The sequence below is a fragment of the Eleutherodactylus coqui genome, chromosome 8, assembly GCF_035609145.1.
Source record: "Eleutherodactylus coqui strain aEleCoq1 chromosome 8, aEleCoq1.hap1, whole genome shotgun sequence".
NCBI lineage: Eukaryota > Metazoa > Chordata > Amphibia > Anura > Eleutherodactylidae > Eleutherodactylus > Eleutherodactylus coqui.
In genome coordinates this window covers 63,346,989-63,359,984 of record NC_089844.1, presented here as the reverse complement: position 1 = coordinate 63,359,984, position 12,996 = coordinate 63,346,989, and the positions used below count along the sequence as shown (strand labels likewise).

Sequence of the window (12,996 nt, the reverse complement as noted above, 5' to 3'; positions counted from 1 at the left end):
GCGTCGCTGTTGTATGTGAACTGATGGTTACCTTTTCTGTTCTAGTCTGCTGTGTTATCCCCTGTGTCAGAGAGACCTGTGAAACTGATGCTGGAAAAGCCGCTCCCACCATGAGTTTGCTGGATGCATCCCCAGAAGGAGTGGACAAGTCCTACACCCCCTTGAAGACCCTAAAACGAACCTTCAACGCGCTCCAGTTATAGGCTCATGCGCAGAAAACTGTGAAAATTAGATAGAAAATTAGAGGATAGACATTTTAAGGGGGGATTGTGATAGACATGATGATTATTTATAAAATGTCTATCGTTTAATATAACCCAAATGTATTTTGCTATTGTAATGACTTTCAGCTCTGAGGAGTTCAAAGGACACACACAATCTAATCATGGTATTTGCTCTAAATACATCGAAGTTGCTCAACCAGTTTCTAAGAAGTTAAGGGCTACAGTGTTATGTGTATATACTGTGTGTTTACCTAGGCCCCTTCCACTCTTCAAACACAAGCTAGTTAAACACATCATTTGTCAACTACACAGAATTCCTTAAGGCTGTCTGCATGCTAAAGAATACAAAGTCCATACCTTGGCGGACGTGAGGACGGGAGGGTAGGGAGGCGGGAGACTCTGTATAATCTAGCGAATAAGAATATATATATGTTAGTGATGTAATCTGTTAAACGCCCATAAAGGGCAGGTGTTATCCTTTTCAATAAAAAGGCCTGTCTGGACGTCTCTGCCAGGAGAGCCATTTTTAACATGAGATTCATACCTTGTGTTTGACTTGGTCATACTGCTTCCACACAATTAGGAAAGCGACAAAATACCCCAAAGCCTGCTGGAGAAATCATATTCCAGATCATTATCACTGCGGGAAACGCAGTGAACAACCACCCGTGGACAGGAGACCTAAGAAGGCACTAGTATTTTAAAGCTGAGGGCTCTTTTACAGATTTGCATTGATTCCCAGAGGCTTCAACTTAAACTTCTAACTTTTTATAAATGTTTCTTTCAAACATAAAAGCTGGAGCGCTCAAATACTAATTTTTCACATAAAAATGAAATGTCACATCTCACCAATATTTGTTTAATTATTTTCTGAATGTATGTCTTTTTCATGTTCACAACTCTAAATATTGATTTATATACACACATAAGTATACATTGTAACTATAGCCACATTAGATACAACTTTAGGATTCTACTTTGCTCACTGGTGTTGTATCTGTATACTATCATATACTACCTACACAAGCCTCTTTTAACCCAAATCCTAGCAAATATACTGGTAACCTATTCATAGTTACATAGAGCAAGATACTGACAGCTAGTGTAAAGAATGCAGGCACTAATCAGCTCTGCCTTCATGGAGATGAAGGGAGGAGAGTGGGAGCTAGGACCCTGCGGATGGTAGCTTCAGTGCCCTGCACCCTCCAGCCTTATCACAAAGCAGTGAACAGCCGGGTGTGAGTGAGTGTGTGCACTGCAAGGAGTGTGTGTGGGTGCACAAGGACTCCTCCAAGATCCCCCAAACTTACACTTAAGATGATCCTCAGGTGAGTAGCTGCAACTACTGTACAAGTACAGAGCTCTGTATCAGACTCTACTGCTGCATTACCTGTACTCCTATAAGTTACATTATATGTTTCCTGCTAATACTGTATATGATGGGATGTAGCCTCCAGGTGTGCTGGTACTGCCTACCTTGAGGGTACCTCCTGCCTGGCATCTTATAACTTCCATACAACTTTGTGCAGAAGTCATTGTATTACATGTGCACTTATCGCTGAGTTTCCTTTGTATGAACTTCTTCACCGCCTTGCCCCAATTTCTGCGTTTCGTGTCCCCGTGCTAAATATGATACTGATGAGCGGCATGAGGTTATGTTTTGCTCCTTTACATGTCACAATAGTTGAAGTCATTTTCTTCTTGCAGGTGTAAGAAGTTCTTGCTCCTCTATGCAGCATATCTGGCCCTTCTGGTCTCATGCCAAGACAAAGGTAAGGAGAGCCTTAGTTCACATTTCAGGCTAGAGAACAACTCTTCATTCACTAGAGTCTTCTTTTTTTTCCTAGCCTTTGAATGTCTTGTGAAGTAAAGTACATTGAAACTTCAAGGAGTTATTTAAGGATTAGGGGAGGTGATGGTGTGGGACACTGAAAGAAGTAGTGGGGGTGGGGTGACACTCGTGATGCCCCATTGCTATGTTCTCTTGCTGCTAAACTCACCATTTCACCTGTTTAGGGGGTTGTGTTTTTTTTTTATATTACCTAGTTACACAAATTCGCCATACATGTTTAATAAAAAATGTGAACATGTCATTTCTGATGTGATTTTTATGTCCTGCGAAGCATTTTTCGTTCATTTGTTGGATGGGTGACAATGGCTAATAGACACTATGCTGAATTTCCAGAGTTACTTTGCATGGTGATGTAATGGTGTTTTTCTGTATAACTAAAGTTTGGGGATTTTGTTCTGGATCCTGTTTTATTTTCATTACTTGAACCCATTCATACAGTATGATGACAGTGAGCCTATCGGTAACTACTACATGACAGATAGTAGCTAACAAGCCTTCCAGAAACTCTGCAGCATTGTATTGTTAGCGGCAGGGTTGGAACATGCTTATTCTTGCATCTAAAATGTGTTAAACTTGATATCCTATTTGCATTTAAGATCCTAGCTTGTGAAAGGCCTTCTGTAGGCAGATTAGATTCCTTTTTTTTATTTTTATATTCCTGGGCAGAAGAGTATTCAGTAACACAGAGTCAGGGGTAGCTCATTGTAGTCTAGCTGTAATTTACAGAATACTATTCTATTTAATGAGAGGTCTGCTGTTCATTCTCAATCAATAGGGTCAATTTGATTAAAAATGAATTTTTTTGGAAAGGTTAAGTAAATATTACTGCAGATTTTTAATATTCAGGCATGATCTATGTACTCAACCCAAGAGGCTGTATGGTTTACGATGGTCAACTTGGATATGGTTGTTGTACCACAGCAAGTCTAAGAACGGTACATTGAATAACTGAAGGTCTAACTAGTTTGGATATACACAATGGGACTTATTTACTAATACTGTATAAAAGTTAGACAATACAAACAGAGACTAGACAGTCTTAAAGGGAAGCAGTTACCAAGTTCATGCTGCCCAAACTATAGGCAGCATGAACCAGGGACCGATATGCCTATTCGGCCCATGTATGTTTTAGAACATACGTAGAAGTTTGGCTTGGAGCTCTGGAGTCAAAGGGGTAGGCCACACCGGAGTTGCCTCGCAGATGTTATCAAGACTGATGGCTCCTCTCCCTGCTTTTTGTATAGGAAGAGGGCTGTCAGTCTTGATGAAGCAGGTGGGAAGAGCCAGATGTGGCCCACCTCTTTGACTCAAAGCTTTGTTTCAGCTGAGCTCCAAGTCTAAATTCTAAGTATGGGTTTTCTGAAATCCAGCAGCCTTTCAGAATAAGACATACAGTACCTGGGCCAAATAGGCATATCGGTCCCGGGTTTACGCTGCCCGAACCAGGTTCACTGTAAAATGTGCCAGTTTTATCACAGTAGTTCTATTGAATGATAAATCTGTTGAATTTTAAGACTGTTCAGTCTACGTTTAGGCCACTTTTCAATTGGTTTAGTTTATGCCAGTTTGGTACATTTTTTGGCACAATTCGGCCCATGCCCCCCCCCCCTTTTTTAAATATTCACACAAAAGAACCACCCTTTGTCGGACACAGCAAAAGTGTCCATAGTAAATATTTGCACCAGAAAACTGTTGAATTTGCAATAGTAAATAAGCCCAAAAAATCTTCCTAATTCGGCCAATAGTTGGTAGTTTTGCAGTATGATTATAGCATGCACATATTTTATTTTAGGAAAACATTCCTGTATGTTACAGTTTATAACTAGGAGAATTTTTGGTTTACCCCCCTACCATATCTTAACCGGTTAGATGTCCATAAAAAAATCCAGGATCAAACAGCCAGGAGATTTGCTGGTGCCCTATGGTTTTAGTTTGTTTTCTATAGCGCTGCGGAATATATTGGCGCTATACAAATAAAGATTATTATTATTATTACATCTATGAGAATTATTATTGTCTGTCTCTCGAAAGATCAGATTGCCTCTTGAAATGGTCTAACTTGTCTACATGTACGGTTTGTGACATAGATACTAGATTTTTGTTGGTGGACCCTGTTAGTTGCAAAAAGTGATCTAGCAACAATTAAATGTCTGGTGGGTATGTTGAATAGAACTACCTACCATATAGGAAACAAGGATCTGATTGGATCTGCCCAGTTATTTTATTTGTCCTAGAAATAAGCGATGTCCGAGGTATCTAGCAGCCATTTAGTAACATGCATATTTGGTCAAGTCGATTTTTGTATGTTAATCAGTTGAATAATTACCCTAAAACTATACCCAGAAATATTATTGATGTATTGAAATAAGTATTCTGAGTATTCTGTGTTTTTCAACCAAATGACCTTTAGGGTTTATTCACAGGAGTGGATATTGGCCGCCATTTTCACGGCCAGCCGATATACGCTACCATCTAAGCTGTCTTATCCCTTCACTCCTCCCTCACCAGCTCTCTGCCTCTTTTCTCCCCTCTGGCTGTTTGCAATAGGAGAGGGCCTGACAAGGCTGGCTGCGGACAAAGGGCGGGGAGGGGGCAGGAGCTTTGCTACTCCCCCTCCCATTGTAAACAGCTGGAGGGGAGGAGAGAGGCAGAGAGTCGGTGAGGTGGAGGGAAGGGGGAAGACCTCTCAAAAGGTAGCGTATATCGTCCGGCTGTGAAAACGGCGGCCAATATACGGTCTTGTGAATAATCCCTTAGTATGATGGAACTAGTTAAGGTTGTGTCATGTTTCTGGATTATTCTCTTTGTTAGAAATAAAAAAAAGATTCAGGTAATGTATGGGGGATGAAAGATATGTGATCAGACTGTCAAAGTAACGGTGATTTAATGTTTCTTGCAGAATAGGATATAATCAGAAGCACTTTAAGAACTTGTAAACTAAAGAATGCTTGTAAACTTGACAGATAAATACAGACCGGGTTTTATCATAGGTGAAATGTAAATTGAGGTCTAGTTTTAAGCCTTTATTGTGTAGTTTTTCTCTTAATGGAACTATATCACCATTTTTTTATTAATTAAGCCCATAAAGAGAAACATTACATTTTTCTAATCTGTTTTATTTTCTGATTGTAATTTTTTTTTAATTCTGTTGTCTGTACATGACTATGTGGGCGGCCATCTTGCCTGAGCTACATTTAACAGAATTTAGAGAGATGCTTTACAGCAGCTTCATGGGCCATTCACACAAGGGTGTTACTTTTCATTGTTATCCTGCCTGTGATGTTGGTGGGATGACTGCTGAAAAGTTTTCTCTACAGATCAGAAAGTGTCAGACTATTATTACGTTCTGTGGTCAGTGTGAAAAATGCAGGATTTTAGGCCTTTTTTTGTTTTAAATACTGAAAATGTAACCGAAAATGTAAAAAAAATCACCAAAACTTCTTTAAAAATATGTTTAACACAAAAATGTGATTTGTACTGATCTGGTGTATCTTGTATCCACCAGAAGGATGGGTGGAGACCTAGTGAATGACAGTTTCCACCCAGGTGACGCCCCCAAGCAGCTGATTGGCTAGGGTGTGTTTTTGGAATGGCTGGAGGGGACCTCGCAGCATTATCAGCGGCCGCAGGGAGACCAAGGGAGCTAGAGAAGCAGCCGCTCTCAGTCTTAAATTCATGGTGGTGACAGTGCGCCATGCCTTCTGCCCCAGACGATCTCTGCATTCAGCCATGCTCACACTGGCTCCAACGTCACCGGTACGGTACAAAGAAGAGCGGAGGCCCGCGGTGAGTGACAGGAGCCGGGAGGGGTGACCCGCAACGCCATAACAAATAGCGCCACGACAGGGTTTGTGATAGGAGGCGGGAGGGGCACAGAGGGTGCATGTTACAGGAGGCGGCAGGTTAACTCTTACAGCAGCCGGGAGGGAACAGGTCGCCAGGGGACATTGTAGGGCGGCTGGAGGCAGACCGACGACGGGTAGGAAGACACGCTGGGAGTGCTGCTTCGGGGACAGTAAATGCGGAGACACAACGAAAAGCTGGCGCACGTTCCTCACAGCCACAGATGCCTTGCCTAGTGGGGACAGTGAGAGCAGCGGCATATAAGGAACCCTCACTGCCGTGGGCAGTGGGTCAGAAGCGGAGTCGCAAGAGCCTGCCAGCCCATTATCCATCGGCTACACTCTCAGCCTCCAGCAGCTAATCACCAGCTGTGGGCATTACCTGGCTGTCAAACTGGCTACACCTGCTCTCCACTCATACTTCCGGTGTCGACAAGATACACCAGTACCAATGTGATTTATATAATGGGTCATTTTCTAATGACACATTCCCAACTTTGCCTTCATATGCCTTTTGTTTAGTACTGCAAATCTTATGGCTGTGTTCACATATATCAGTTGGGCTCAGGCTGTTGATTTAACCTGATCATAACTTATAACTTTGGGTTCAGTACTATATAGTTATTATCAAACTAGGCAACGCTGACCATGAGTCAAACCATATGAAAACTGATGTGCTGTAAATCAATATTTTTGGGGTAATTTTTCTGTTGACGTTTCTGGAAGTCTTCTTGTCCGCCAGAACCTGTTGCCTTAAATAGTTGCCTCCGAGCGCTTTGATCTAGCTAAATCATTGTCTTAATTATATGTACTAGAACATTTGCCATTACAAAGAAAAACCTAATCTTTGCTATTTAAGTAGGTTACCAGGCTTGTATAACTCATATAATGTCACTCGGTTTATTGGTTTTAACAAGATCTTTTACGTCACTATCATAAAAAAGTTGAATTTTTGAAATTGACCTATAAAATGGTTGAATGCAAACAAAAATTAGTACTGAACGAGTCTTGGATTTGGCATAATAGTTGAATCATAGTTTATGAGTTAGCAGTGGATTTAGGGCATATCATAAGAGCAGACAACTTCAGTGGCTTAGTCATCAAACAAAGCTGCCCGGAAGGCAAGGTAAAAGTTCTTTTTAATTCACACCAAGGTGTGGCAAGCATTAGAGTTCGCTCGTCTGGTGCATTTTGTGTCTGTGCTGTCTGTTCCTCTCTGAAGGATTTCATTCCATGTTTACTGCAAAATACTTCTTGTGTTCAATGATGGAGCTGCTGAAACAGGATAGACCTCACGTAGGGAAATGTGTGTTGGCATAGTGTTTTACTTCAGGTTTCTTTGAATGTATTGTTTTACACCCCCAAGGGTGGCTTCTGCCCCCTGCCACTATTTGCAATGAGAGGGGGAGGGGCGGAGCTAAGTCCCGGAACCTAGCCCCGCCCCTTCCATTGCAAATAGTGGCGAGGGGCGGGAGCTCAGTGCACTGCTCCCTGCTCTTCCAGCCTCCCCCCTGCACAGAGGGACACCGTATATTGGCTGGGCATAAAAACCCAGCCGATATACGGTCGTCTGAATAAGCCCTTAAAGTTGCCCATACACCTTCAGTAGCGGTCCGAAAAATAGTCATTTGGTGGAGAGCTATTTTTACCGTGTTTCCCCGATAATAAGACCCTGTCTTATGTAAAGTATTTGCACAGTTGGACAATGATCAAGATAACCAGGTATGATAACAATTATATGCTAGACAGAAATATCTTAAACGTTCTCGAATACTTTCAATTTATACAGGCACATAAGAATTCACCAGTACGTAGCAAATTACTTTTTGCATTTCTATTATGAAATTAGCATCTTCTTAAAGGGTATAAAGAGTTTACATGGATGTGCTACACTAAAAACATACTTTCGATCAGATCAAGGTGTTCACTCGAGCACACAGATACCCATCTGACCATCATTGTGATAGCAATCGAGGGATACATGAAGGATCTTAACACATATAGGCTTAATTGAACATTCTCATAACCTTCAATTTGCCCCGAAAGAGGCACTAGGTCTTATTTTTGGGAGATGTCTTATTATACTTACCTAGCAAGGTCGGTCCAGGTCCCTCACGCTGCTCTTCGGAGCTCCGACACGTTTCTTGCAGTTCTCAGACGCCCACAGAAGATCTCTTCCTGATTATGAGATTCATAAATCCCTCTTCCAGGAAGCGATAGCTCTGATTGGCTGAGTAGAACCAACAATGCAGCGGTCAATGAACCAATGCGATGACTGTAATTGGTTCATTAAGCGCTGCATTGGTTCGCTGAGCAGCGGTTGAAGAGCCAATCACAGCCATCCCGTTGTGGAGGCGGGATATATGAAATAGCTGACCTGCAGCGTTGATTGTCCAACTCATAAATCCTGTCTCCACAATGCGATGGCTGTGATTGATTCTTCTATTGGTTCATCGAGCACTGCACTGCTTGGCTGAGCAGTGTTCAAGAACCAATCAGAGCCATCACTTTCTGTAGGTGGGATTTATGAATCCCATAACCAGGAAGTGATCTTCTGTGGGCGGCTGAAGACTGCAAGAAGCTCGTCGGAGCTCCGGAGAGCAGCGAGAAAGACATGAACCTGCTGGGTAATGTTTTTTTTTTTTTTTTAATTTACTGCAGCTAGCGCTTATTTTCAGGGTATGGCTTATATTTCAAGCCTCCCCGAAAATCCTTAATAATCAGGGTAGAGTTTATTTTCAGGGTAGGGTTTATTTTTGGGGAAACGGGGTACTGACTCTCCTATACACATACACACTGAGTTCAACCTTTGTTTTCAATAGAAAGAGCGGCGAAAGCTGTAGCTGGACAGCTCTGGTGATGACTTCTCTCCATTGGGGAACAAAAGAGGTTAAAATTCAATATGTCCAATCCTTTGTTTCCCCAACATAATCTGTCAAGGGAGAGTCCGAATGCTGCCATAGACATGGTTATTCAGTCCTGCTGAAATAGGCAGATTCAGATGTCATCGTTGTTGTTATCCGTGTAGTTGTTCATGACCCTCGGCGACCCTAAAGGCGAACTCCCTCCATGTTTTTCATTTTGCACTGCTTCTTTCAGTTGTGTGATATCCATGCCAGTGTCAACTTTGTGTGATTGTTCCCAGTAAGAGAAACAAAGTAATCTTGTAGATATGATACCTTTTATTGGCTAACAAAAATACATGATGTTCTAGCGAGCTTACGAACCTCTCAGGGTCCTTCGTCAGGCATAGTGAAACAAATCTAAACACATATTTAATATATACCCAGTATCAAGCCATTAAACTTTGACAATATCAAGCCATTGTGCCCTTTAGCAGCCAGGTCTTCTTTTGCCACTGATCTGTCCAAGCAAATTCAGACTTTTCCCTAATGTACAGTATATGGCGGTCTTTAATCTACTGTATCATGAGGAAGTTAACACCAGTAATTGTATTGAATGAAACTACATACAGTAGATCAATAGAAGTTTTAATAACTATATTCATTGTGAGGGAGATCCATTTAATTAAATTAAAGGGGTTATCCAAATATCTTAAGTTATTCCCTAAAACTTTATGATCGATGGAGTTCTCATCACTGAGACCCACAACTGATCCTGAAAACGAGGGTTCTGTTTCCCATCTTCTCGTCACTGCAGGGATACTTTTCGCATCCACAGTGACATCACATTGACTGGAGCGATGATCGAGCATGTGCAGTCACAGCACCATTCATTTCAATGGGGCTGACAGAAATAGCCAAGGGTACCTCGGCTATCTCCAGCAGTTCTATTGGAAATTAATAGAGTGGCACTGCACTTGTATGGCCATCGCTCTATTCAATCTCCTCCTCACCAACGAGGGTGCATTAAGCCTGCAGTGAAGAGAAGGGAGATATAGGATTCTTATTCTGTAGGGGTCTCAGTGGTGAGATCCCCACCGATCATAAAGTTATCCCCTACTCTGTGGATAAGGGATGACTTTAGAATTTGGGAAGGCCCTTTAAAGTTGTCTTAAGATCCTTTGATATAGCCAGGGTTAGATCTATCACTATAGCCAATAGTGATACACCTAGTGACTGCAAGCATTGAGAGGCATCTATTTCTCTGTACTGTATGCACTTCAAACATATTTCCTTTATTTCCCAAGACATCTAGTGGAATACAAACCAATAGGAGAGAGAATTTGGAATCCATGATGAAATACGATATAGCATGTGTGGCATATACAGAAAGCTCTATATGCAATAAGATGTTACTAGGTGGTATAGGTAGGTATTACTTTGTCAAATCCTGTACAACATCTAGTCTTAGGTATTACCTGCTTCGTTTGTAGGCATCAGTCTTGTTAAACCCTGAATTAGCATTAATTAATTGAAGGTAATTGTTATGTATTATGTCTTCCAGTTGTGCAGCTGGATATGAAACCCAAACACATCACAGTGTTCCCAAGCCTCCGCTAATCACATAGTCATTGTCTTTGTTATGACCTTTACTATGTAATCATTTGTCCCATATTTATTAGCCACAACTGCTCGGTGTGATTGGAGAGTGGAGGTAAAGACTTTCGGAAATGATTGAATCTACTCACAGATATGCTCACTTGAGAATCTCTTTTGATGTGGTTTTCTCCTTTTTGTGTTAATCTGCAATTATCAAGTTGGATTCCTAAGTAAGCATTCCTGGAGGAGGTACAGGCTGCGACATGGCCTGTGGAGTGAAGAATGCGAAGAATTGTAAACCTGTCCACTCCATATTGAAGGGAGAAGTTTGAAATGCAGATAATAGCATCATCAACTTGATCTGTCTTTGTTAAGTAAGGCTTTTGTACTGCCTGTGCTGCTTCCCATCATCCATTCCGTGCCTAGTTGGCTCCGTATTATGGCTTTTTGATGAACCCCTTTGTTGGGCATCTTGGAGCCTAACAACTGTGGAACCATGAGTTAAAAAAATGGTGGACTGCTATTTGATAGTCCATTTCAATTTACAGTCAGATGAATGCTGTTTATAGAGTAGGAACCTTTCTAAATCTGAGCTCAGACTGATCAGTAAGTGAGACGTTGGTTGGCAAATGGGTCAATGTCCACCCACCGAGAGAACTTGCTTTTTGAAGAATGTACTTTGAATTAATGAGAATGTATGTTAAGTCTGTACAAATAAGAGAAGGGAGCAACTAGACGCTTAATGACAAATAATAGAGTTGAGACAATTAGCAAGGTTGACAGAAAAAAAAAACTGAATCAGGATGTCTATTATGATCTGCTGGTTCTACCAATAAATAGCCACTGCTCTATTAGGAAATACAGTAGTACTTGGTTATGTGTTCTTCTTTTATTCGTATGAGATTCTTCTGTGACTTGGTTGAGGGGTAAAGCCTGAGATTACCCTCTTTTCTTTTTAGTAAGGCGGCTAGCCAATTGAGGTGAGAGAAGCACTTCTGGGAGAGAGAGACCTAGCTCTTGGAGGGTCACCATGGTCTCCCTGTCGGTGTAAGAAGGAGCAGGTGCCAGCAGTGTCTCATGACTTTGGTCGGGTCGATGCTGGGCTTTGACTAGAAATAGGCTTAGGGTTTAGTAGAGTATCGAAGACTTCACAGAAATGTAATAAATGGACGTGAGCCGGACATTGTTTCTTGAACTTTTAATAACACGTTAAAACAGTAAACTTGCCCGTGTTCTTACCGCAATATAAGGCAAACTTTCATTGGTATATTGAGTACTACCAGAATTAGAGTTCCTGTTCACCGGCAGCAATGAATGTCAGAAAACAGTGTCTAGCTCTCTTTTTTTCAATCTGATTTGTAACATAGGTGTTGGGTTTATATTACAATTTGTATCTCAGAGCTGTTCGCTACGACGAGGCGGGAAGGCCCAAGGAACTGACTGACTCTAGTATACTGCAGAAGTGGTGCTCTGGATACACTATTCTGCCCATAGGTCAAATTTTGCTCTGTGCCCCCAACACAACTTTGGAGATGCTCCTTAAATGTCTGCCCTCCTCTGTTACTTATCTCACTCTTCCCACCTTCTGGTTTCTGGTTGGTGATTGCACCTTACCCACTTCTCAAGCCCTCCCCCTCTTAAAGACACACATCTCACAATAAGCCAAAATACATTTTAAAACAGACATTAACAACAAAGCAAAAAAGCTAAACCACCCTTTTATACTTCCACGAGGCCCCATTTATGGTATTCTTAATTGCCAGAAACAGACCGTAGGCCATTGAGTGGTTATGATATTGCCCCATGGTTTATGCAATGTGGCAAAACTCAGTAATGGACCAAATAAGATATATTCTGGGAAGAATGGACAGAAAATACATTTTTAAGAAATGTTGTTTTATTGTATATACATTTAACCTGCGACTTGGATTCCATGGCCGCCTGCAGATGGACTTTAGCTATCACCTAATGTGATCATTATCAGTTGTTAGCCTTGTGCTAAAAAGTTCACTTAGGAATAAGAGCTTTGTGAAGGCACTGCATTTTAAGTGCGTTCAATTAAATATCAGACAGAAGCTACTTTTACTTACAGAAATCTAATCTGAATTAACATCTCAGATTGATGTATTTAAAAGAGAGTCGTATATCAATCAGAGAAGCATATTATCTCTCTGACTCATTTATGTGCGTCTTGGATGGCTGTAAATAGATATAGGTGTCTCCTTTAAAAATTGAAGGTGTACCTATCAGGATCTATTATTTATAAGCCATCCCTATGGTGATACATCACCCCAGTACTATAGGTCTATCTACCTATTGGATGACTGCAAATATATATATATGTATTTCCTATAAAAAGTAAATACATCTAATAGGAACCTAATATTTGCATATTATCCAACTTGGTGATATATCACCTGAGCCTAATACAAATGCCTTGATATTAAGAAGGTGTATTACACTCTCTCTACAAAAACACATACAAGCTCAAGTTAAGACAGTATTCCAGCATGTTGTGTTTATAAGAGTGAATATGCCACTCTATCCCCTTTGTATGAATAAAATAATAAACTGGATTGGGGAATAGAAAAAATCAAACTCTGCTAGTTGCTTGGACAAGCAACAGTACTTAGTAT

The 12,996-nt window shown here is 41.1% G+C and overlaps 1 protein-coding gene across 1 annotated transcript in view; it reads left to right on the top strand.

Moving 5' to 3' along the window:
• Nucleotides 1-1,424: 1,424 nt before the first annotated feature.
• The window catches only part of COL18A1 (collagen type XVIII alpha 1 chain), a 195,425-nt gene continuing 183,853 nt past the window's right edge, over nt 1,425-12,996 (top strand). Inside the window, exons 1-2 of the mRNA XM_066575741.1 lie at nt 1,425-1,552; nt 1,932-1,996. Coding sequence (XP_066431838.1) covers nt 1,542-1,552; nt 1,932-1,996 — 76 coding nt within the window. The 5' untranslated portion in view covers nt 1,425-1,541. The remainder of the gene's footprint in view (nt 1,553-1,931; nt 1,997-12,996) is intronic.